General features: G+C 44.2%; 1 protein-coding gene across 11 annotated transcripts in view; it reads left to right on the top strand.

The window, feature by feature from the left end:
• CD59 (CD59 molecule, complement regulatory protein) overlaps positions 1-22920 on the top strand; it is a 32715-nt gene that overhangs the window by 7471 nt on the left and 2324 nt on the right. For 5 of the 11 annotated variants that reach the window (XM_011936382.1, XM_011936381.1, XM_011936383.1 and 2 more), the window contains 3 exons: positions 1996-2080; positions 7014-7115; positions 13704-15199. In XM_011936382.1, the coding sequence (XP_011791772.1) occupies positions 2014-2080; positions 7014-7115; positions 13704-13921 (387 nt within the window). In that variant the 5' untranslated portion in view covers positions 1996-2013 and the 3' untranslated portion in view covers positions 13922-15199. Of the gene's footprint in view, positions 1-1248; positions 1678-1727; positions 2081-7013; positions 7116-12510; positions 12633-13703; positions 15200-20810; positions 20881-22920 lie in introns of those variants that run through there. The other 6 variants (XM_011936388.1, XM_011936387.1, XM_011936379.1 and 3 more) reach the window with 5 other exon arrangements.

Here is a 22920-nt window from a genome sequence, read left to right as displayed (position 1 = left end):
TCACCGTGTTAGCCAGGATGGTCTCGATCTCCTGACCTCGTGATCTGCCCACCTCGGCCTCCCAAAGTGCTGGGATTACAGGCGTGAGCCACAGTGCTCCACCCAGGCCAGTTCTTTCTAAGGCACTTCATCAAAGAACAGCTTCCCATCAGGGACCCTGTGTGTTGTGGTGGTGTGATTTATGTCAAGGACCATTCCAAGGGAAGTGTCCTGAGCCAGCAGCTCCTGCCAGCCTGACGCCTTTCCAGTGCCTAACCCGAGTCAGGAGGTTCCTTCCTTCCTCCTTCCATGGGGATGCCTGACATTGTAGCTACATTGGCTTTTTGTTTGTTTGTTTGTTTGTTTGGAGACAGGGTCTTGGTCTGTCATCCAGGCTGGAGTGCCATGGCACAGTCACAGCTCACTGTAGCCTTGACCTCCTGGGCTCAAGCGATCCTCCCACCTTAGCCTCCCAAGTAGCTGGGACTACAGATATGTGCCACCACACCAGCCTAATTTTTTTTAAATGTTTTCATTTTTGTAGAGACAGGGTCTCACTATAATATCCAGGTTCCAATCATGCTATGCTTAACTTTTAGGAAGTGTCTGGAGCTCTCTGTTTAGTGACCTCAGACTAGTACCTTCCTCTCCCTGCTCACTCACAGCAGTTCCTTGTGTACTGGAGCCCTGTGTAACCCGAGACTGTAAATCACCCTTCCTACTCAGAAACCCCTGAAAATGGGGAACCAGGCAGGCTGCTGGAGCCCAGGCCCCCAGGAAGGTCCACATGGGGGATGGTGTCCCATAGCAGGCTGTAGGTTTCAGAGCCCAGTGGGTGGTGGGGAGCCCTCAATTTGTAAGGAAAGGCCAGGCCACAGTTGTCTTTCTTCCTGGTTCCTCACATATCATAAAACCACTTCTTTCTTACCTCCACCACCCACATCTCCAGGCTTGACTCACTGATTGTTTTCTTTTTTGAACAATGTCAGACCCTGCCCTTTTCCTGGAGCTTCTCAGTCCTCCACTGGCCTGTATCAGCAAATTCCTAAGTAGCAGATGACCTTCAAGATGTGAGAGGTGATGATTCCACAGAACTTGGAAGGAAGGGACAGTAAGGATTGTCAGGATTGTCAGTTTCCCAGGGAACTCTGCATTTCTGACTTAGGGAGGGTAGGTGACTCACCCTTCCAAGAACCCATCTGTCTGTCCGGGCCTGTGGGACTCTGGAGACTAGAATATGGAGTACCCTGGTTTACAGGCGCTGCCACCTCCTTATTTCAAGATGGGTTCAGGGATGTAGGGTTGGAGTTGGGAAATTTCTTAGTTCTGCTATGGATGCTTTGTACTTAGGCAAGTTCAAAACCTCCCCATGCCTTAGCTTCTTTACTGGATAAAGTAGGGTTGGAGGCATTTCACCCTTTCCTTCTCACCTGATGCTATCACTGCACATCTAGGCATTTGCGTAATGGAAGCTTACAAAGTTGCCCAATACCTCTCTTCATGTGCCCAAAGAGAGCAAGCAAGTGTCCCCATTATAATTCTTACAGTGAGGAGCCAGAGCTTCCAGGTATGCTAAGCCGTTGCTCCCTGTTCTGCTGCTGAATGCATCTTGGTGCCTTCCAGAGTCACCCCTTTGGTCTGATTTACGTAGTGCTATGGCTCAGAGAAGTGGCACTCTGTTTCAGCCAGCAGCTTGAAGTAGGGCCAGTAGAGTGGGAACCACAGTGGCTGTATGAGTCAATTTGGTCATATTGTCGTTTGAGTCACTAACCCTGATGGGGAAGATAGTGTTATTCCCACGGTATGGTAGTGCACGCTGGGGCTTATAGGGACTGAGCCTATTGAAGGGTATATGGTGCTGTGGGTTAGAGCTGGGGCATGGCCCAGGGATTCAGCCTTGACTTCCCCTGTAAATGTTCCTCTCAGAAGCCTCCTTGGCCTTCCAGCCCTTGGTTTTTGAGACAACCAGCAGTCATTTGTTGGTTCCTGACAATCCTTCCTGTCCCTTCCTTCCAGGTTCTGTGGACAATCACAATGGGAATCCAAGGAGGGTCTGTCCTGTTCGGGCTGCTGCTTGTCCTGGCTGTCTTCTGCCATTCGGGTGAGTGCTCTAGTCTCAGGACAGGGATCTAGGCTGCCTTGGACATGAACTCCCTTCCTAAGCCTCAGTTGCAGCCCCAGCTCCTCCTCTAGGCCTGGCTTTGTTTCTTTTGCCTTCCAGTGTTACAGGTCTGGGGTTGTATGGCAGCTCCTTCCTGTGTTATGACCTTGTCCTCAGTGGGGCATCTTCCTGAGTTACAGCCCCGTCCTGGGTTACAAAGTGGCTTTTGGCAGGGGTGGGTCAACACTCGGCGGCTGAAGTTTCACTCCTGTCACCATAAGCTGCTTGGGGACACCAGTGGATACCGTTCTTAGAGTGCTGTGCAAGTCCATCTGGGGTCCACTCTGCTTAGAGCCATCCGAGCTCAGTCCTTCTGCTCCAGGGCTCCTCCTATGTTTTAGTGATGATGATGGTCGTAGTTACAGCAGCAGCAGCTAACTAACCCTGACAGCATTTATGTGCCAGTCACTACTCTAAGCATTTTACGTGTATTTGCTTCTTTAATCCTCATGCCAACCTGATGGAGTTGGTGGTATTTTTATCCTTGTTTTACAAGCAACAAGATTGAGGGCCCCCCAAAACTGATAACTTGTCAAATAACACACAGAAGTGGTACACTGGAATGTGAACACACAGTCTGGCAACAGAGTCCCTGCTTTTCCCTCCTGCTCCAGGCCACCTGTCACTGGGCCACCTCTTCCCCTCAGTCCCCCTTCCCCTGGTTGCTGGAGGAAATTGTGTGCTTCTGAGTCAACTTCTATAACAGTGGAAGCACACATACTTCATTGTAAGGGTCAGATGTGGTTGCCTGCCTGTGTCATGTTGGTAGAACGTCTTAGCTGCTGCTGGATTTTTGTTTTTTATAAATATGGTTGGTGGGGGGAGCAGAAAAGGAAGTAGCAATACAGTGAGCAATTTAAAAAAAGATTTCCACACCACCGTAGCATGTCTTAGAATATTGGTAGCAACCATATATTGACTGCTTATTGTTTACTGGGGACTGTGCTAGAGCCTGTCTCATTTAAATCCGTCTAACCATCCCGGGAGGTCGGTGCTATTACCTCCCATATTACAGCTGAGGAAATGAAGGCAAAGTAGTAACTTGCCCCAGGACACACTTTAACATGCTCTCCCTTTCTGAGCAGAAAAAGAAGTCATGGCTCCCCTCCTTCCACTTCTGTGATTCTAGCCAGGGTGCACAGTGATGTGGTTCACCTGTGTTAAAACACTATATTTTTTCTATAGTTATTTTTTATTTATTCATTTTTCTTTGTTCCTTCTTTTTTTCGGTCTCTGCTGCTTAAGTTGGAATATTTTCTAGAATTTTAATAGCCCAGTGACATCCTACTTCTAGCAGTCTGCATTTGTTTATGGAGCAAGCTTGGGACCATCAGCTTCTCTGTGACAAGTCTTGGGTTGCACATCAGCCCTTTCTCAGAGAATTGAGATGTGAAGCTCACACGCCCACAGATGAGAGGCCTTCTTTGCTGCTGCCCAAAGGGTCTGAGAACCCTGCAGTGGAACTTTCCTCTGAACTCTGCCTCTCGTAGCCCAGGGGAAATCTCCTCTACCCTGGCTTAGTGGCTAAAATATCAAACTGTTGTCCACTGACCTATTGCTTGATTTTTTGTTTATTTGTTTGTTTTTTTCAGGGGGACAGAGTCTCACTCTGTCGCCCAGGCTGGAGGGCAGTGGCATGATCTTGGCTCACTACAACCTCCATGTCCCAGGTTCCAGCGATTCTCGTGCCTCTGTCTTTTGAGTAGCTGGGATTACAGGTGCATGCCACCATGCTTGGCTAATTTTTGTATTTTTAGTAGAGGCGGGGTTTCATCACGTTGGCCGGGCTGGTCTGGAATTCCTGACCTCAAATGATCCACCTAGCTCAGCCTCCCAAAGTGTTGGGATTACAGGCCTGAGCCATTGCACCTGGCCCTGTTTTTGACCTCAGTTTCCCCCATAATGTATAGTTTCCTTCTCTTCCCACTCAGGTCAATTAGAACATCATGGTTAACCAACCTTGGATTTTAGAACTGACAGCCTGAGTTTGAGCTGAGCTCGGTCACTTAGTAGCTGTGTCGCTTTGAACAATTTAGTTAACATCTTAGTCTTAGTTTTCTCTTGCAAAACGGGGATGAAGATAATTGAGCCTACTTCTCTTAACAATCCTATGAAAAGCGTTAACAATCCTATGAAGAGCTTAGCACATCAATGCACAGATATTTGAACACTGAATGAACGTGTTTGCCATGAATACTTTTGCCCACAGACGTTCCAACCATGGGTTTTAGCCTTTCCCTCTAAAGGTTTCTCAAGAAGCCAAATGAGCCCAGGATCTGGTCAGTACAAAAATCCACATCTACAGGTAACCTTTTAAAATGACCCTCAAAAATGGCCAGTCTCAAGAACAACACCTGTCATCTTAGATTCTTTCCATTTCATGTGCATGAATACACGTCGGGCACAAGGAAGGGACCAGAGAAAAAGTGCATCTTTGTGCCTTCTCCTTGTGGCTTCCTTCTCATACAGTCATGACAGCCACAGGCTGACAGTAGGGGAGAACAAACAAAGCCGGTGGATAGGGCCCTGCCCACAGGCCCCGAGGCTGCCGCCAGCTCTGCTGCTTTGTAGCCAGGTGTCCTTGGGTGAGTCACGTCACCTCTCCAGACATCTGTCTTGTTATCTGCAAAAAAGTGGGGAAGGAGGAGGTTGGTTTTATTTTATTTTTATTTTTTTATTTTTAGTTTATTTTACCTAGACATGGGTCTCGCTCTGTCTCCCAGACTGGAGTGCAGTGGTGCAATCTTGGCTCACTGCAACCTCCACTTCCCAAACTCAAGTGATTCTCGTGCCTTAGCCTCCTGAATAGCTGGGATTACAGGCATGTGCCACCACGCCTGGCTAATTTTTGTATATTCTGTAGAGGTGGGGTTTCACCATGTTGGCCAGGGTGGTCTCAAACTCCTGACTTCAAGTGATCCACCCACCTTGGCCTCCCAAACTGCTGGGATTATAGGTGTGAGCCACCACACCTGGCCTAGTTTTTGTTGTTGTTGTTACTGTTGTTGTTTTTTAAAACTAGTATTTCAAGGCATTAATCTGGAACCTTCACAAGTCAGAGGGATCCTCTGTTGGGTAGGATTTCACACCTGTGAGGGCAAGCATGGCCATTTCAGATGCTCTACAGAACTGGGTTCCTCTCTGTGCTCAGGAAGTGAGGACCCACCTTCCTTCCACTGGACTTTCCACTGAAAAATCTCCTCTTTCCATGGTGATAAACCTAGGCTTCAGCCTTAGAACTAGAAGTCAGCTCTTGGGCTCTAAAACCCACACTTGGTTTAACCATGACATTCTTTTATGAAATTTTACATGTTTCCTCTTTGAAAATGTCTTTTCACACAGGTGGGTTCTGCCAAATACTGATTACATGGCAGAAGTCACATGGCAGGAAGATAGTTTATCTCTGATGATGGAAAAGGGGTTATCTATACAAACCAGGACGATTTCCTTCCAACTGTTGCTTCCTCAGTCTCTCCCCATCACACGTGTGGACTGTAACTCATCTTTTCTTGTCACTGTTGTCATAAAAATGGAGAAGGAAAAATAACCCAGTAAAACCTGACAGCTAGCAAGGATGAGTCCTAAGAATTGACTGGGAGCAATAATTGTTTTTCAAACTAGGGAACTGGAAGCAATTTGCTTCTGATGTAAGATGACCCTTACGTTGTGTCTGCTGGTACCCAGCTCTCCTATGGCCATGGGTTTAAAGTGCACAGCTGTTGTCTTGTCTTTGACAATGTGTACTCCTGGCATTTGGTCAGTCCCTTAGAAGCAGGTAGTTCAGTAATGATACCTTATCCCAGAAGTTATCAAACTTTTTCTGTACAGGACCAGCTGGCGATTTTTTTTTTTTTTTTAATAGTTTTACTCTGTCACCCAGGTTGGAATACAGTAGTGCAATCTTGGCTCACTGCAACCTCTGCCTCCTGGGTTCAAGTGACTCTCCTGCCTCAGCCTCCTAAGTAGCTGGGATTAGATGTGCGCACCACTATGCCTGGCTAATTTTTGTATTTTTAGTAGAGACGGGGTTTCGCTATGTTGGCCAGGCTGGTGTCAAACTCCTGACCTCAGGTGATCCACCCTCCTCGGCTTCCCTAAGCGCTGAGATTACAGGCGTGAGCCACCGTGCCTGGCCCAGATAGTAAATATTTTAAGCTTTGCAGGTCAAGAGGCAAAATCAAGGGTATTATGAGACTTACCTCAATAATAAGAGAAGAAACAAAATTTTCACAGATTTTTTTTATTGACAAACTTCACAACATAATAATTGAGCCCAACCATATAATATGCATCTACTAATGAGGGGAATAGAATTCTTTTTAGGAGGATAACCATTTGCTTAATTGAGGTTCAAAATTAGTGTTCCCTCTCATCAAATCAATTGCAGATGTTCATCTGTTAATACTGATCTGTGATGACATTTTATGTATTTCATTTTTGAAAATGTATTTTCATGCAGATAGGTATTGCCAGACACTGATCATCAGCCCACAAGGATGTGATTTAATTGGGCATATTCATTGCTTGGAAGACACTTAGAGAATTCTGTTTGTTTCTCTTGGTAATTTCCTCTTAACACATCATTACATTGCAGACTAATCTCCTTCCAGTTGCAGGTTAGGAGGAAGCTTCTCAATTGCACAGTTAGATGGATTTTCAAATGTGGATATTTTCTTTGTGCTTGCATCAGGTTCCGAAAAATGTTGCTGGAACTGTAGTTTCAATTTGGAAAGATATGACCGCTATACATTTGTGCGGGAATGGAAGTGTACCAGAAGTTGCCGACTTTGGGCCCATATTAATGGAGATGGTGGGCTGCCGGGGAACAAGTCAGTGTTGCTTTAAGAGATCCTTACTTTCTTCCTGATTCTAGGTCATAGCCTGCAGTGCTACAGCTGTTCTAAGCCAACTACTGACTGCAAAACAGTCATCAATTGTTCATCTGGTTTTGATGTGTGTCTCATTGCCAGAGCTGGTAAGAGCCTGCCCTGTCTGTCTCCTAAATGTAAAGGGGTAATAGAAAATTGTGCCACTGTAATCGCCATTAGACTTGCATCAAGTAATAGCTGCTGTTTATTAGCAACAGGTGTGTATTGGGTTAAGCACTTTGTCCATGCATTTTATTTTATTTATTTGTTTTTTGTTATACTTTAAGTTCTAGGGTACATGTGCACAATGTGCAGGTTTGTTACATATGTATACATGTGCATGCATTTTAAATTTAATGTTTTGTACTTCTAAGGGTGATCTTTTATTTCCATTTGATAAATGTGGAAACCGAGGCTCAGATTAAGCAACAAACTATTGTCAAGTAACCAACTCAGGAATTGAACATGGAAGTCCATCTGTGTCCAAAGCTTTGTACCCTTTAACAGAAGCCCTGTGCTGCCTCCCAAACCTTGGAGAACCTACTGTGTGCCCAGCAGAAGGTTAGGAGCTAGGGATGCAAAGATAAAGAAAAGACACATACAGTTAAAATCATGACAAAGGCCTGTTTGACTGTCCTACATGACTTTATGTATGCCTTTGTCTCATTCTATGGGGTATCTGGTATTTTTAGAGTCCTGAGGAGACTCAAGCTGAGCTCAAAGGACAAGTAGGAGGTAAGAGGGATAAGTAGGAGGTGTGCCTGCGAGGGGCAGCATCTGGTACCAGGGCTCGGTAGCCTCAGAGCAACGTGCTCATGAATGTGGGGGTGGGCAATACTAACATGCACCAGTCCTGTCCAGTCTGCATTTTCCAAATTTGTGAGACTACGGAATATTCACCTCCATCAACCCTGTTAAAATGGAGTTTAGGAAGTGGTAGACAGAGGAAAGAAACCAGCATAAGACATGCCCTTTGTTCTTGCTGGTATGGTTCTGGATAGAATCAATGTGTGCAAATGATGCCAGCGAGGAATGATGGTTTCAGAATGTTCTTAGTGTCCAAGGTAAAACCCCCAGGCTTAGATTTCTAAGAGATTAATCATAAAAACACTCTACAAGATTCTTTGTACTCTTAGATCTTCTACACCAACTCCCCCCAATGTCAACATCAAGAAATGGTGAACATGTCAGGTAAACTCAGAACTAAGTCTTGGGACACCCACAGGTTCACAAAAGCCTGAGATAAAGAAGATTAACTTCCCCAGAAAGGAGAAATCCCTCAATAACTAAAAACAAATTATAGTTACCCTGTCTAAAAAACTAGGAGCATCTGATAATTTTGATATAAATTGCTGAATTGCAGCTAAAACTGCAAACCCTCCATTCAGAGTTCTTGATTCTGTAGGGGACCAGTCCCTCTGCCTCTATTGGAAGACCGTGTTCATTCACTGTTAATGTAGAAAGTGTAGTAAGGCCCCTAGAGAAAACATGGTCATTATATATGAGCACAGAAGACCTGGCTCTTTAGCTTGATCAACTGTGTCCCTTGGACTCCTCACTACTAAGTATAATTAAACTAAGTATAATTTCCAAATGAGATGATCAGAGCAATTACTATGTGTTGAATGAATATTAGAGCAGCAATTAGGAGCACTGACATCTGTCTTGCCACCAGCTAGTTCTTTCCACCTCTGTTTTTCATTTATGAAATGTATGTGTTGGACAGCAGAGGTAGGGAGGAGAGGAAAGGTCAGAGCCAAGATCTTTTTCCAGCTCTTAAATCCCAAAATTTCTTATAAATGGTTAATGTAAACAAAAATGAGACACACCTATTAAAACGACCAAACTCCAAAACTCTGACAACTCCAGATGCCGGTGAGGATGTGGAACAATGGGAACTTTGTTTTTTTGTTTTGGTTTGTTTTTTGTTTTTTGAGACAAGGTCTTGCTCTGTCACCTAGGCTAGAGGGCAGTGGTGCAATCTCTGCCTTCAGGGTTCAAGTGATTCTCATGCCTCAGCCTCCTAAGTAATTGGGATTACAGCCATAAGCCACCATGCCCAGATAATTTTTATATTTTTAGTAGAGACAGGGTTTCACTGTGTTGCCCAGGCTCATCTCAAACTCCTGGCCTCAAGTGACTGCCTGCCTCGGCCTCCCAAAGTGCTGGGATTACAGGCATGAGCCACCACGCCCAGCTGCAGTGGGAACTTTGATTCATTCCTAGTGGGAATGCAAACCAGTATAGCTACTGTGGATGACAGTTTGGTAGTTTCTTACAGAACTAAAATATAACACAATATATAATACTTGATATTTTGATAATTATGTACAGTATATATTTTATAATGACTGTGTTACTGGCTTGGGTATTCACTATATTTTTAAAATCATTTTAACATGTACTCCTTCTACTTATTTAAAAAAAATGTTAACTGTAAAACAGCCTCTCGGGAGGCTGAGGCAGGAGAATTGCTTGACCTGGGAAGCAGAGGTTGCAGTGAGCTGAGATTGCGCCACTGCACTCCAGCCTGGGTGACAGAACAAGGCTTTTTTTTCTTTTATTTCTACAAAGAAAAAAAAGACAAAGCAAAAAAGAAAAACAACCCAGCCTCAGCAGGCAGGTCCCTTCAGGAGGTATTCCAGAAGAAGGCATTGCTGTCCGAGGACAGGACAGCCCCATGCGTACTTTTACCCCCGAAGACCTTCCAGTGGGACAAGATGAAGAGGTGGAAAACAGTGATACTGATGATCCTGACCCTGTGTAGGACTAGGCTAATGTGTGTGCTTGTGTCTTCGTTTTTAACAACAAAAAAAAAGGTTTTAAAATAAAAAAATAATAATTAAATAAAAAAGCTTCTGACTGGGCGTGGTGGCTCACACCTGTAATGCCAGCACTTTGGGAGGCCGAGGCAGATGGATCACAAGGTCAGCAGATCAGACCATCCTGGCTAACACGTTGAAACCCTGTCTCTACTAAAAATACAAAAAATTAGCTGGGCATGGTGGCGGGCACCTGTAGTCCCAGCTACTCGGGAAGCTGAGGCACAAGAATGGCGTGAATCCGGGAGGTGGAGCTTGCAGTGAGCCGAGATCACGCCACTGCACTCCAGCCTGGGTGACAGAGCGAGACTCCGTCTCAAAAATAAATAAATAAAAATAAAAAAGCTTATAAAATAAGAATAGAAATAAAATATTTTTGTACAACTGTATAACATGTTTGTGTCTTACACTATTATTACAAAGGTAAAAACATTTAAAATTAAGATTCTAAAGTAAAGTGGCAGCAAACCAGGCTTGATTTCTTAAAATAAACTTAGTATGGACTAAATGTACAATATTTAAAACATCTACAGTAGTGTACACTAATGTATACACTCACCCACCACTCATTCACTGACTTCCAGTCCCACAAGCTCCATTCACGGTCAGTGCCCCCCTGTACAGGTGTGCCATTTTAAAAATCTTTGTATCACATTTTTACTGTACCTTTTCTATGTTTAGATACGGTTAGATACACAAATATTTACCACTGTGTTACAGTTGCCTACAGTATTCAGTAGAGTAACATGCTGTACAGGTTTGTAGCCTAGGAGCAACAGAACATACCACGTAGCCTGAGTGTGTACTAGGCTAGTCCATGTAAGTTTGTGTAACTGTACTCTATGACATTCGCATAGCGACCGACATGATGGTGCTATGCAAAGTAAGTCTAGAAGAGAGACAGGTTGGTTGCTAATTCAACCAATATTTACTGGCATCCTAGCAGCATAAACCATGGAAGTATAAGCCAGGTTAAATTAGTCTTGAAGGGGCCTCTGATGACAGTGCTGAGTAGTCATTGCTATAATGATGTTCTGAACAAGGACCACATTTAAGGGTGCCCAGGACAACTGAAGACTGTTGGCTTTAGATAGACTTGAGCCAAGGTATTCAAAAAGAGGGGGGAGGAGAAAACCTCTAACACTCCAGGGACTCTGATATAATCCACTTTTATGTGGATAATTCTGAGGCTGGCTTTGGTGAGAAGATTACCATCATAAGGCTGGTAATTATTTGAATATGATAATTCAAGTAAAGCACTTTGGTATGCTGCAGGACACACAGTAAATGATTAATTGGTAGCAATGATTAATAAATTACTCTCTGTTCTCCCCAAGCTGCTAGGCTTCCCTAATTAAAATTCTGATAGCTTTAAAGCTTTTCAAGTTCCAGTGCTTACTTACTATTACATAAAGCAGTAACTTGTCTGAATCACCAGCAGCCTCTAGTACAATGTTAGAAGCTTCCAGTTACTTAGTTAAGACTCCAGCAAGTAGAGGCATTTCTAGAATACTCTATCTGGACTCTGCCACTTGACCAAACTTCATTAAATTCCAGTCCAGATACCCATCCCCTCAGAGGAGAAGGAAAGGACAGTTATGCCTGCAGTTATAAACTGAGAAGTGTTGTGTTCCAGGCTTTTCATGGAATTGGGTAAATTAGCTACAAACCTGAAATAAGGAAATATGCATCTGCATTTTTTTCTTTCCAGCACAGAAGATAAGAAAACAGTTTCAGGGCAAGGACAAATACCTTCTTATGCCCCAGTATCTAGCACATAGGCACTCAGTTATTTTTGGAGAAGAAAATCTGCCATAACACCACTCTCAACTAATACATTTTTCACCTAACATGCTTTTTCTGAATATTAAAAAACTACGATAAGATACTTGGAGCATATACTTCTGGCCTTTATTTTCCTGTGTGCCCAAGGCTATTTTTCCAAAAATGGGACCATGATGGCATGTTTTTGTAGAAACTTTTCCTGTATTACTGAATAATCTAATGATTTTTAAAATGAAGTTTTAAATATTTTAAAAATAAATCATCCATGTGGCAAATTTTAAAAACTCAATAGAAACATAAATGAAGTGTATTCTTCCATGATGATAACACCATTAAATTACTTGGGAATCCTTCCAGAGAATGGCAGAAGTATATACACTTGGGAGTGGAATTGCTCAGTCAAATGGATAACTCTATCTTTAACTCTTTGCGGAAATGCCACATTTGTCCAGAGTATCTGTACCATTTTACATTCCCACCAGCAATGTTTGAGGGTTCCAATTTTTTCCACTTCCTTGCAACATTTGCTATTTGCCATTTTCTTGATCTTAGCCATCTTAGTGAGTATAAAGTGGTATCTCACTGTGATTTTGATTTGCATGTTCCTAATGACTAATGATATCAAGCATCTTTTCATGTACTTATTGGCCATTTGAGAATCTTCTTTGGAGAAATGTTTATTCAAATCCTTTGCCTGTTTTTTTTTTTTTTTTTTTTTTTAAAGAGCCAGGGTCTTGCTTTGTTGCCTGGGCTGGAATGCAGTGGTACAATCATAGCTCACTGCAGCCTTAAAGTCCTGAGTCCAAGTGATCCTCCTGCCTCAGCCTCCCAAGTAGCTAAGACTAAAGCTGCAACACCCTGCCTGGCTAATTTTTAAATTTTTTTGTGTGTGTAGAGTTGGGATATCACTATGTTGCCCAAGCCGGCCTCAAGCAGTTCTCTCACTTCAGCCTCTTAAAGTGCTGGGATTACAGGTGTGAGCCACCATACTGGCCTCATTGCCCATATTTTAATTGGGTTAGTCTTTTTATTGTAGAGTTTAAGAATGTTTTCTATATCCTGGATACTATGCTCTTCCATATGACTTTAAAAAAAAAAAATAGGGGGTCTTGCCATGTTGACCAGGCTGGTCTCAAACTTCCGGCCTCAAACAATTATCCCGTCTCAGCCTCCCAAAGTGTTGGGATTACAGGTGTGAGCCACCGCGCCTAGTGTTTTCCATGTGATTTGCAAACGTTTTCTCCCTTTCTGTGAGTTATCTTTTTATTTTTTGATAATGTCCTTTGAAGCGCAGAAGTTTTAAATTTTGATGGAGTCCAATTTACCTATTTTTCTGCCCATCCCCCACCTTTTTTTTTTTAAATCAAGCTCCTTCCATGTTAGCACTCGTAGGCCCATGTCATTTCTTATCTACATGGACTTGCATTGTAAGAAATTCTATTGTAATTTCTTTAAACACTTTTAAAAAATTAATGGACTGGGTTTTTTTCAGGCTTTTTTCTGTACAGATACTGTTCAGTGCTGCAGTGGCCATTCTTGAGCATATATCTTAACCTCTTTTATACATAGCTTTGGCTGGGCATGGTGGCTCACCCCTATAATCCTGTCACTTTGGGAGACTGAAGCAGGACGATCACTTGAACCCAGGAGTTCAAGACCAGATGACTGGTCAAGAAAGTGAGAGAGATCTTATCTCCAAAAAATAAAAATAAGAAAAGGAAAAGGAAAAAAACCCCAAGTAACTTCATAGTGTAAACTCTGAAAGTGGAATTGCTGGATCAAAGGGGGCATGTGTTTAAAATCTTGGCAGATATTAGCAAATTTCCCTGTATAAATGCCTGTTCCTCTCCCATCCCACCCCCACGACTATACTGGCTATGATGAGCCCTTGGTTTTCTGGAAAAGCTCTATTTAGAGGTGTATCATTATTTACTTAATTGTTCTCCTTTATAACCCACCTGGGATGAGCATCTTGTCTAGATGTCTCTGCTTGCACAGGATACATATGAAATAGAATTGAGGGTTCAAAGGCAGATACAGAACTCTTCCCACTTACTTTCGTACCCTTGTATGTGTGTCTTCCCACAGGGTTACAAGTATATAACCAGTGTTGGAAGTTTGCGGATTGCAATTTCAATGACATTTCAACTCACTTGAAGGAAAGCGAGCTAAAGTACCACTGCTGCAAGAAGGACCTGTGTAACTTTAACGAACAGCTTGAAAGTGGTGGGACATCCTTATCAGAGAAAACAGTTCTTCTGCTGGTGACCCCACTTCTGGCAGCAGCCTGGTGCCTTCATCCCTAAGTCAACACCAGGAGAGCTTCTCCCATACTCCCCGTTGCTGCGTAGTCCCCTTTTCCTTGCTGCCGCGTTCTAAAGGCTTGATATTTTCCAACTGGATCCTGTTGGGAAAGAATAAAATTGACTTGAGCAACCTGGCTAAGATACAGGGGCTCTGGGAGACTTTGAAGACCAGTCCTGTTTGCAGGGAAGCCCCACTTGAAGGAAGAAGTTTAAGAGTGAAGTAGGTGTGACTTGAGCTAGATTGCATGCTTCTTCCTTTGCTCTTGGGAGGGCCAGCTTTGCAGTGACAACTTGAGTGGGTTCTCTGCAACCCTCAGATTATTTTTCCTCTGGCTCCTTGGATGTAGTCAGTTAGCATCATCAGTACATCTTTGGAGGATTGGGCAGGAGTGTGTGAACATCCTCTCTCACATGAACGCTTTTGTAAACTTCAGGGCTCCCATGTTGCCATGGAGGCATGCCAAATGTTCCATATGTGGGTGTCAGTCAAGGGCAACAAGATCCCTAATGCAGAGCTAGAGGACTTCTGGAAGGGAAGTGGGTAAGTGTTCCAGATGGCAGGGCATGAAAACTTAAGGGAGATACAAGTGGCTGAAAGTCGAGTTTTTCCTCTGTCTTTAAATTTTTTATGGGCTTTGTTATCTTTCACTGGAAAAGTGTAATAGCATACATTAATGGTGTGTTAAAGCTATTTCCTCGCCTTTTTTTTTTTATTGGAATGGTGGGATATCTTGGGTTTGCCACACACAGTTACAGAATGAACATTCCGTACATGTGACTGGCAGTATTAAGTGTGCTTATTTTAAATGTTACTGGTAGGAAGGCTGTTCAGGTATGTGTGTATACAGTATGAATGCAATGGGAACAACTTTTGTGGTTACAGTTTGAGACTTCCAGAGGTCATCCTTAATAACAGCTCTGCAGGGTTGTTTTACCGTCTGCATCCAGCCTTCTGTTAACTCCTAGCTGACTCAGCATAGATTGTATAAAATACCTTTGTAAGGGCTATTAGCACAGTCACACATGTTTGAGGCTTTCAGAAGCTCTTTCTAAAAAATGATACACACCTTTCACAAGGGCAAACTTTTTCCTTTTCCCTGTGTATTCTAGTGAATAAATCTCAAGATTCAGTAGACCTTAATAACATTTGTGTTTTATGATCTTGGCTGTATTTAATGGCATAGCCTGACTTTTGCAGATGGAGGAATTTCTTGATTAATGTTGGGAAAAAAAAAACCCTTGATTATACTCTGTTAGACAAATTGAGTGCAGTGAATGCTGAAAGAAGACATCCTGAGCAGTGCCAGCTTTCTTCTGTTGATGCCATTCCCTGAACATAGAAAAATAGAGACTTGCTTATCAAAACTCAGCATTACCTTGGTGTTCTGTGTTCTCTGTTAGCTCAGTGTCTTTCCTTACATCATCTTCAATCCTCTGTTTCAAGACAAAATACTAGGTGTGACTCTTCCTCAATAGGATTTTTTTTTTTTTTTTTTTTGGCCTGAGGAAGTACTGACCTTGCCCACAGCCACTGGCTGAGCAAAGAAGCACATTTCATGTGAGTTCTAAGGAATGAGAACGAATTTTGATGAATTTGAGCAGAAAATGAATTTCTGGGAACTTTTTTGGAGGCGAGGGGGTGGGGAATTCAGCCACACTCCAGAAAGCCAGGAGTCGACAGTTTCGGAAGCCTCTCTCAGGATTCAGATTCGAGGATGAGATTGGCTTACTGCTATCTTGTGTCATGTACCCACTTTTTGGCCAGACTACATTGGGAAGAAGGTAGTCCTCTAAAGAAGAATCTGGGTGCTGCTAAATGGGGAGATGGAAAGAGGGTTGTTAAATTGTCCAAATCAACAACGGTCATATAAATGGCCTTAAACTTTGGTGTTGCTTTCTGCATAAAGTTGCTGTGACTCATGCTATAGACAAGGTTGAGTACCTGGACATGAAGGCAATCCTGTAATGTAAAGATGTTTACAGTATTGCCTTTGGGTCCAGTCTTGCCTACTGGCTCTTTGCTCGAGAGCCACTACCCCATGCCCTCCACTCATCTGGATTTACAGGAACTGTCATAGTGTTCAGTATTGGGTGGTAACCCCATTGGACTGTCCCCTTGAGGGGATGAGCTAGGGGTGCAAGGTACACCTGATGAGTAGATCAGTAGAGCTCATGGTATTTCCTGAAAGATGCTAATCCATTTGCCGAACTGAGTCTTAAATGTCCTGGGGCTTCAAGGTATGGGTATGTTTTTCTTGTGTCCTTGCAGTCAGCCCCCATGACTTCTCATGTCACGTGTGTCCTGAAAAAATAAGAGCCTGCCCAAGACTTTGGGCCTCTTGACAGAATGAACCAGCTTTATACATCTGAGTCCTCTTGGGAAGTCCTTTAGCAGTGTTCAAAGTCTACTAGCTCACATTAGTTTCGGTTGCTGCCAACAGATCTGAACGAATGCTGACAGATCCCCCTGAGGGATTCTTGATGGGCTGGCTGGAGCTAGTACTAACTGACATTCATTGTGATGAGGGCAACTTTCTGGTACAGGGTTCTAAGCGCTATGTTTTATATACATTTTCATCTGTATTCGCACCTCACTTTACTCAAGGGGAAACTGTGCAAAGTTAGCTGGATTGCTCGAGGTCGCTTAGGTAGGTTGGCAAGTCCATGCTTCCCACTCAGCTCCTCAGGTCAGCAGGTCTACTTCTCTGCCTGTTTTGCATACTGTTTTTAATATGTGCCGAACTTTGGAAAGCCTAGAATGGGTTCCTGGTGCTTTTTGACTTTGAAGAAATCAGTTTCTGCCTCTTTTTGGAAAGGAAAACAAAGTGCAATTTTTTTTTTTTTTTTTTTTTTTTTTTTACTGGAAGATTACCCAATATGAGTTGAACAGGACCTAGTTAGTCCTTCCTGGAAACAGAAGATCATTTCAAAACACTATCTGCCGGCCTGTTTCTCAGTGTCTGCTACTTGTAGATATTTCATTTCAGGATAGCAGCAGTTAAATCCGTGGATTTTGTAGTTAGGAACCTGCGTTCAAACTCTCTTCCACTAATTGGCTATGTCTCTGGACAAGGTTTTTTTTTTTTTTTTCCAACCTTTCTGAACTTTCACTTTCTATACCTACCTCAAAGAATTGTGAGGCTTAAGGTAAAGGGTCTGCCAGATAGGAAGATGCTAATTATGGATTTACAGGGTTGTTAAGGCTGTAAGAGTCTAAAACCTACAGTGAATCAGAATGCATTTATCCCCACTGACTTTGAAATAAGTGAAAACTAGCCAGAAGTCTCTTTTTCAAATTACTTATAGGTTATTCAACATAACATTTTTATAATGGATATCTTACTTATCTAAACTAAAGCTTCCTGTTTATACACACTCCTATTATTCTGGGGTACGGTAAATGACCACAGTACCTTAATTTCTAGGTGGGTGCCCGTGATGGTTCATTGTAGGTAAGGACATTTTCTCTTTTTCAGCAGCTGTGTAGGTCCAGAGCCTCTGGGAGAGGGGAGGGGCAGCATGCCCCCAGCAGGGGACTGAACTGGGAAACTCAAGGTTCTTTTTACTGTGGGGTAGGGAGCTGCCTTTCTGTGATCAGTTTCGCTAGGGATGTTGCTGTTCCCCTCCTTGCTATTCGTGGCTATATACAATATGGCCAACCCCAGTAGGTTGATCCTATATATGATCAATGCTGGCGCTAACTCTCACTAGCCCCACCCAACCTGCCTATAGGTTTACAGATACATTAATTAGGCAACCTAAAACATTGATGCTGATGTTGGTGTGACATAATGCTATGGCCAGAACTGAAACTTAGAGTTATAATTCATGTATTAGGGTTCTCCAGAGGGACAGAACTAATGGGATATAGGTATATATGAAAGGGAGGTTATTAGGGAGAATTGGATCCCACAATTATAAGGTGAAGTCGCACAATAGGCCGTCTGCAAGCTGGGATAGAGAGAAGCCAGTAGTGGCTCAACCCGAGTTCAAAAACCTCAAAACTGGGGAAGCTGACAGTGCAGCCTTCAGTCTGTGGCCAAAGGCCCGAGAGCCCCTGGTAAGCTACTGGTGCAAGTCCCAGAGTCCAAAGACTGAAGAACCTGGAGTCTGAAGTCCAAGAGCAGGAAGAGTGGAAGAAAGTCAGAAGACTCAGCAAACAAGGTAAACAGTGTCTACCACCACAGTGGCCATACCCAAGAGGCCACCGATTCCTTCCTGCTACCTGGATCCCTGAAGTTGCCCTGGTCTCTGCACCCTCTAAATCTAGTTCTTAAGAGCTTTCAATTCCATGAGCTGTCTCATAGCCCTCCAATAAATTCTCCGTGTCAGCTTCTGTTGCTTGTGGACAGAAAATTCTGACAGACCTACCCTGTAAGTGTTACTGTCAGGATAACATGAGAACACACAATCAGTAAGTGTTAGCTACGGTTATTTTGCCCAAGGTAGCATGGCTAGTTGATGCTGGTTGATGGGGCTTAAACTCAGCTTCCTCATCTTCCAGGCCTCTGTACTCCCTATTCCACTAAACTACCTCTCAGGTTTCAGTTTATTTTTAATTCTTACTCTGCAAGTACATAGGACCACATTTACCTGGGAAAACAAGAATAAAGGCTGGTCTGTATTTTTTAGAAACTTTCTTGAAAGGGAGATGGGAATGCCTGCACCCCCAAGTGCAGACCAACACAATGGTTAATTGAGATGAATAATGAAGGAAAGACTGTTCTGGGCTTCCCAGAATAGCTTGGTCCTTAAATTGTGGCACAAACAACTTCCAGTCAGAGCCAGCCTCCTGCCAGGAAGAGGGATAGGAGACTAGAGGACACGCATGCTGCGGCCTTGCCCTGAAGGCTGGGGTGGCAATTTGGAGGCTGTCCAAACACCCTGGCTTCTAGAGCTGGCCTGTCCATTTGAAACCCCAGCTCTGATGCTAATCAGCCACCCTCAGGCAAGTTACTTAACCTTACATGCCTCAATTTTCTCATCTGGAAAAGGAGGAACCCTAGGCTTAGGGTTGTTAGAAAAGTTAAATGAGTTAAGACAAGTGCCTGGGACACAGTAGCCTCTCGTGTGTTTATCATTGTGTCCTCAGCAGGTCGAATAAACAGCTTCTCAGGTGTGAGGCTGGCGCAGTTATCTGGAGTGGGTTGGGTTTTCTAGGATCGACCCCCTGCTGCATTTTCCTCATTCATCCACCAGGGCTTAATGGGGAATTAAGGAATCCATGTGTAACTGTATAATAACTGTAGCTACACTTCAATGAGCACCTACTAGTTGTCCCTGGCACTGCTTATACATATGTCTATCAAATACATCAATGAGGTAGATATTGTCTTCATTTTATAGATCTGAGAAAATTGGGGTTCAGAGAGCTGATGTGATTTTCCTGGGGTCACAGTCCCAGATTCAGGCACAACTCTTGTATTCCAAGACATAAGCACTACATGTCCAAAGACTGTCCAGAGCCACCAGGCACGGCAAATTGTGACGTATCCCTATAGAGGCTGAGCACCTGGTCAGGGTCTGGTCGCCGATAGTGTGTTCAGATGCAGAACTGGAGTGAGGGAGGGGAAGGGAGGCTCCCTGGGACAGAGAAGGCTTTCTGTGCTCTCTCTGAAGGGAGCAGTCTGAGGACCCAGGGAACCAGGCAAACAGCACCCCAGGTACTCCAGGCCCTCCTGGCTGGAGAGGGCTGTGGCAATGGAAAATCAGTGCCAACTGCAGTGAGTCAGCTGAGGTTAAATAGAGTAACCTATGTAAGAGTGCTGGACAGGAACCTTTACCCCCATGACACGTTTCTTCAGTGTGACTTTCTGGCCCCTCTCCTCCTGACAGCAGAACGATGACTGCCCTGATCGGTGAGGCTGGAGGAAGAATCAGTCCTGTCCTTGGCAAGCTCTTCACTATATAGTAAAGGCCCTCTCCCTGCTCCCAAGGCCTGTGACTTTCTAACCTGGCCTCACGCTGGGTAAGCTTAAGGTAGAGGTGCAGGATTAGCAAGCCCACCTGGCTACCAGGCTGACAGCTACATCCTCCAGCTGACCCTGATGAACGAAGAGGGACTCGTGTCTGTCTCAGTTGGTTCCAAATGAAGCCAGGGAGCGGGGCGTTAGGAATCAAATCCCTCAAGCTCCAACAGGATGGTACTTAATGGGGAATTTGAGTGGAGAGGTAGGTGACACAGTGCTTTGGAGCCTAGGGAGGGAAAGTTTCTGTTGAAGTTGAATTCAAGGCTGTTTTGTCTTTCATCACCAACTTGAGTTTCCTGGACATTTGTTTGCAGAAACAACCGTAGGGTTTTGCCTTAAACTTATGGGTTTATTATTACCTCATAGGAACTTTGCCTCCTGACGGCAGTTTATCTCAGTGCTCACTGTGGCACTTGAGTTTTCTTGCACAGTTGTTAGAGAAACCAAGTTTGTCATCAACATCTTATTTAACCCACTGGCTATAACTTCATCGATTATAAGTAAGCCATCCAGAATAAAATCTGTTTAGATTATCTTGAAGTAAGGGGGGAAGAATCTGTAATTTTTTCTCCTCAACTAGGTATTTAAATAAAAAATGATTTTTTTGCTTCATTTAAAAAATATAACGCAAAATCTCTTTCGCTTCTAAGGGCCTTCAGTATGTAATAACAAGAGCTAATGTTGAACACAAGCCATTGCCAGGTACTTGAACTCTCTCACTTAGTCTTGCCAACCTAAGCAAGTAGATGCCATTACTATTCCCATTATATTGATGAAAAAATGAGGTTGAGAAAGGTTCAGCCACACAACCAAATACATAGTGGATCCAGGGTTTGGTCCCAAGTCTGAGTCCAAAACCCTGGTTCTTACCATTACTGTGGTTATGTAGGGGTGAAAAAACTTTTCTTCTAATCTCTTAGGTTCAGGACCTGGGGCCTGAGAATTAAACTGACAAAGACAGATTAACGGAAGACAAAGTTTATTATGCAGGTACATGGGGTTCTTACAGAAACAAAGTGAAAACCCAAAGAAGTGACTTGAGAGCTTATATACAGTTTTAACAATGGGCGATTGTAGAAAAGTGACAGGACAAAGGAAGAGAGGTTTGAGCTTCTGGGGCAGTAAATTATGGGCAGTTAAATACATGGGGGAAACTAATGGAAGATAAGGGTATTTTTATTTTTATTTATTTATTTATTTATTTTGAGACAGGGCCCTGCCTTGTCACCCAGGCTGGAGTGCAGTGCTATGACTGTGGCTCACTGCAGCCTCAATCTCAACCTCCTTGGTTCAAGAAATCCTCCCACTTCAGCTCCTGAGTGGCTCCAGGCAAATGCCACCACAGCTGGTTAACTTTTAAAATTATTTTGTGGAGACAGAATCTCACTATGTTGCCCCTGGCTGGTCTCAAACTCTTGGCCTCAAGAGATCCCCCTACCTCAGGGTCCCAAAGTGCTGGGATTACAGGCTGGGTGCTGAGCTATCGCACATGGCCTGGATTAGCCATAGACTGAAGGGAAATACATTTTCTTGAGCGCCTCTGCCTAGTGATCACTGGTATGAATAAACAATGATGGGTGGCTGCCAAAGTGAGAGTGCAAATACTGTGTGTGACAACTAAGTGTGGGAAGCTAAGTGTGGGAAGCAAAAGCTTCCCAGTTTCAGACATGCCCCTTAGTAGGGATAGCTGCCTATTGTGTTTGGACAAAGTGTCCAAGTGTTCCACACACTGTTCTGTCTGATCACAACCCTATGAGGCAGCCTGGTTTTCTTATTTCTATTTTATAGAAAACCTACTTAGAAGTCAAGCAACTTGTCCAAAGCTACCCAGCTTGACTATCTGACTCTCTCCACTTTGCTGCTACACACACACACACGCAATTTGCACTGTGTGTGCAGATACATATGCATATATGTATTTAACTTGTGAAGCTGATACTGACTCTTTAACTGGCCTCCACCCATCACTATTCATACCAGTGATCATTAGGCAGAGGCTCTCAAGAAAATGTATTAGTTATTTCCCTTCAGTCTATGGCTAATACAGGTTACTCACGTAAATGAGCTGTCATGTCCTTTGGAAAAATATCCAAATCGCTCATAAGCAATGGGTGAGGTATTTGAGGTGGGGCGGACAGGATTTCCTTTTGGTGGTTAGCTGGTTGCCTTTTAGCTCCTGATGATATCTGTGTTTGGAAGAGAATTAAACTGCATTTCACTGAAAACACTCCTTCAGATCTATTACAAAGCAGATGAGGATCCCCTTTTCTAGAATCTTCCTCAGCACTGCTAAAGTTTGGCAGATAAATGGGTTGACTCTAACGGCCATTCCCAATCATATTCTCCTTTGTCTGCCTCCCATAGTAGTGGATGAAAAATCAGACACTCATTTCTCAGACTTCTTTGCTGTGGGCGCAGCCAGTGAGGCAATGAGGTAAGTCTGCTGGTGCAGGGGCCAGGTTTCTAGGAAATACTTTTCTCCCTGATGGGCGAAAGAGAGGAAGCCTGAAGCAAGCTTTCTCCCGCAGCTCTGGCCGGCTCCTTGCTCTGGATGAGGATATGCTGGGATGTGACAACGGGAGCCAGGATCGTCGCAGAGCCAGAGCGAGGCGGTGGGTGGAGTCAAAGGACCGGAGGCTAGGCGAGGCGACGCGAGGCTGAGGGCGTGGGTTTCTCACTGCGGGGCTTGGCCTGCCGCCGGTGGGCGGGGCCACGTTCCGGGACGTGGTAGTCCGAGCTTTGGAACCCAGCCTGTTCGCGGGGGGGCTGAGGCGAAAGGGTGGGGCCGCGCTCCGTCGGGGCGGGGCTTGTGGAACCTCGAAACCCCGGCGACTCGGGGCCTGAGCGCGCGTCTCCCGGCGCGGGGTTCCTCCCACGCAGACCCTCATTCAAACGATGCCAAAGGGGCGGCGCGGCAGCCACAGCCCCACCATGAGCCAGCGGTCGGCCCCGCCCCTCTATTTCCCGTCCCTGTACGACCGCGGCATCTCCTCGTCCCCCCTCAGCGACTTCAACATCTGGAAGAAGCTC

This window comes from Colobus angolensis, unplaced genomic scaffold (assembly GCF_000951035.1).
Source record: "Colobus angolensis palliatus isolate OR3802 unplaced genomic scaffold, Cang.pa_1.0 Scaffold152, whole genome shotgun sequence".
Lineage (NCBI taxonomy): Eukaryota > Metazoa > Chordata > Mammalia > Primates > Cercopithecidae > Colobus > Colobus angolensis.
The sequence above is the reverse complement of the archived record's forward strand: the minus strand, read 5'-3'. Positions and strand labels throughout refer to the sequence as shown.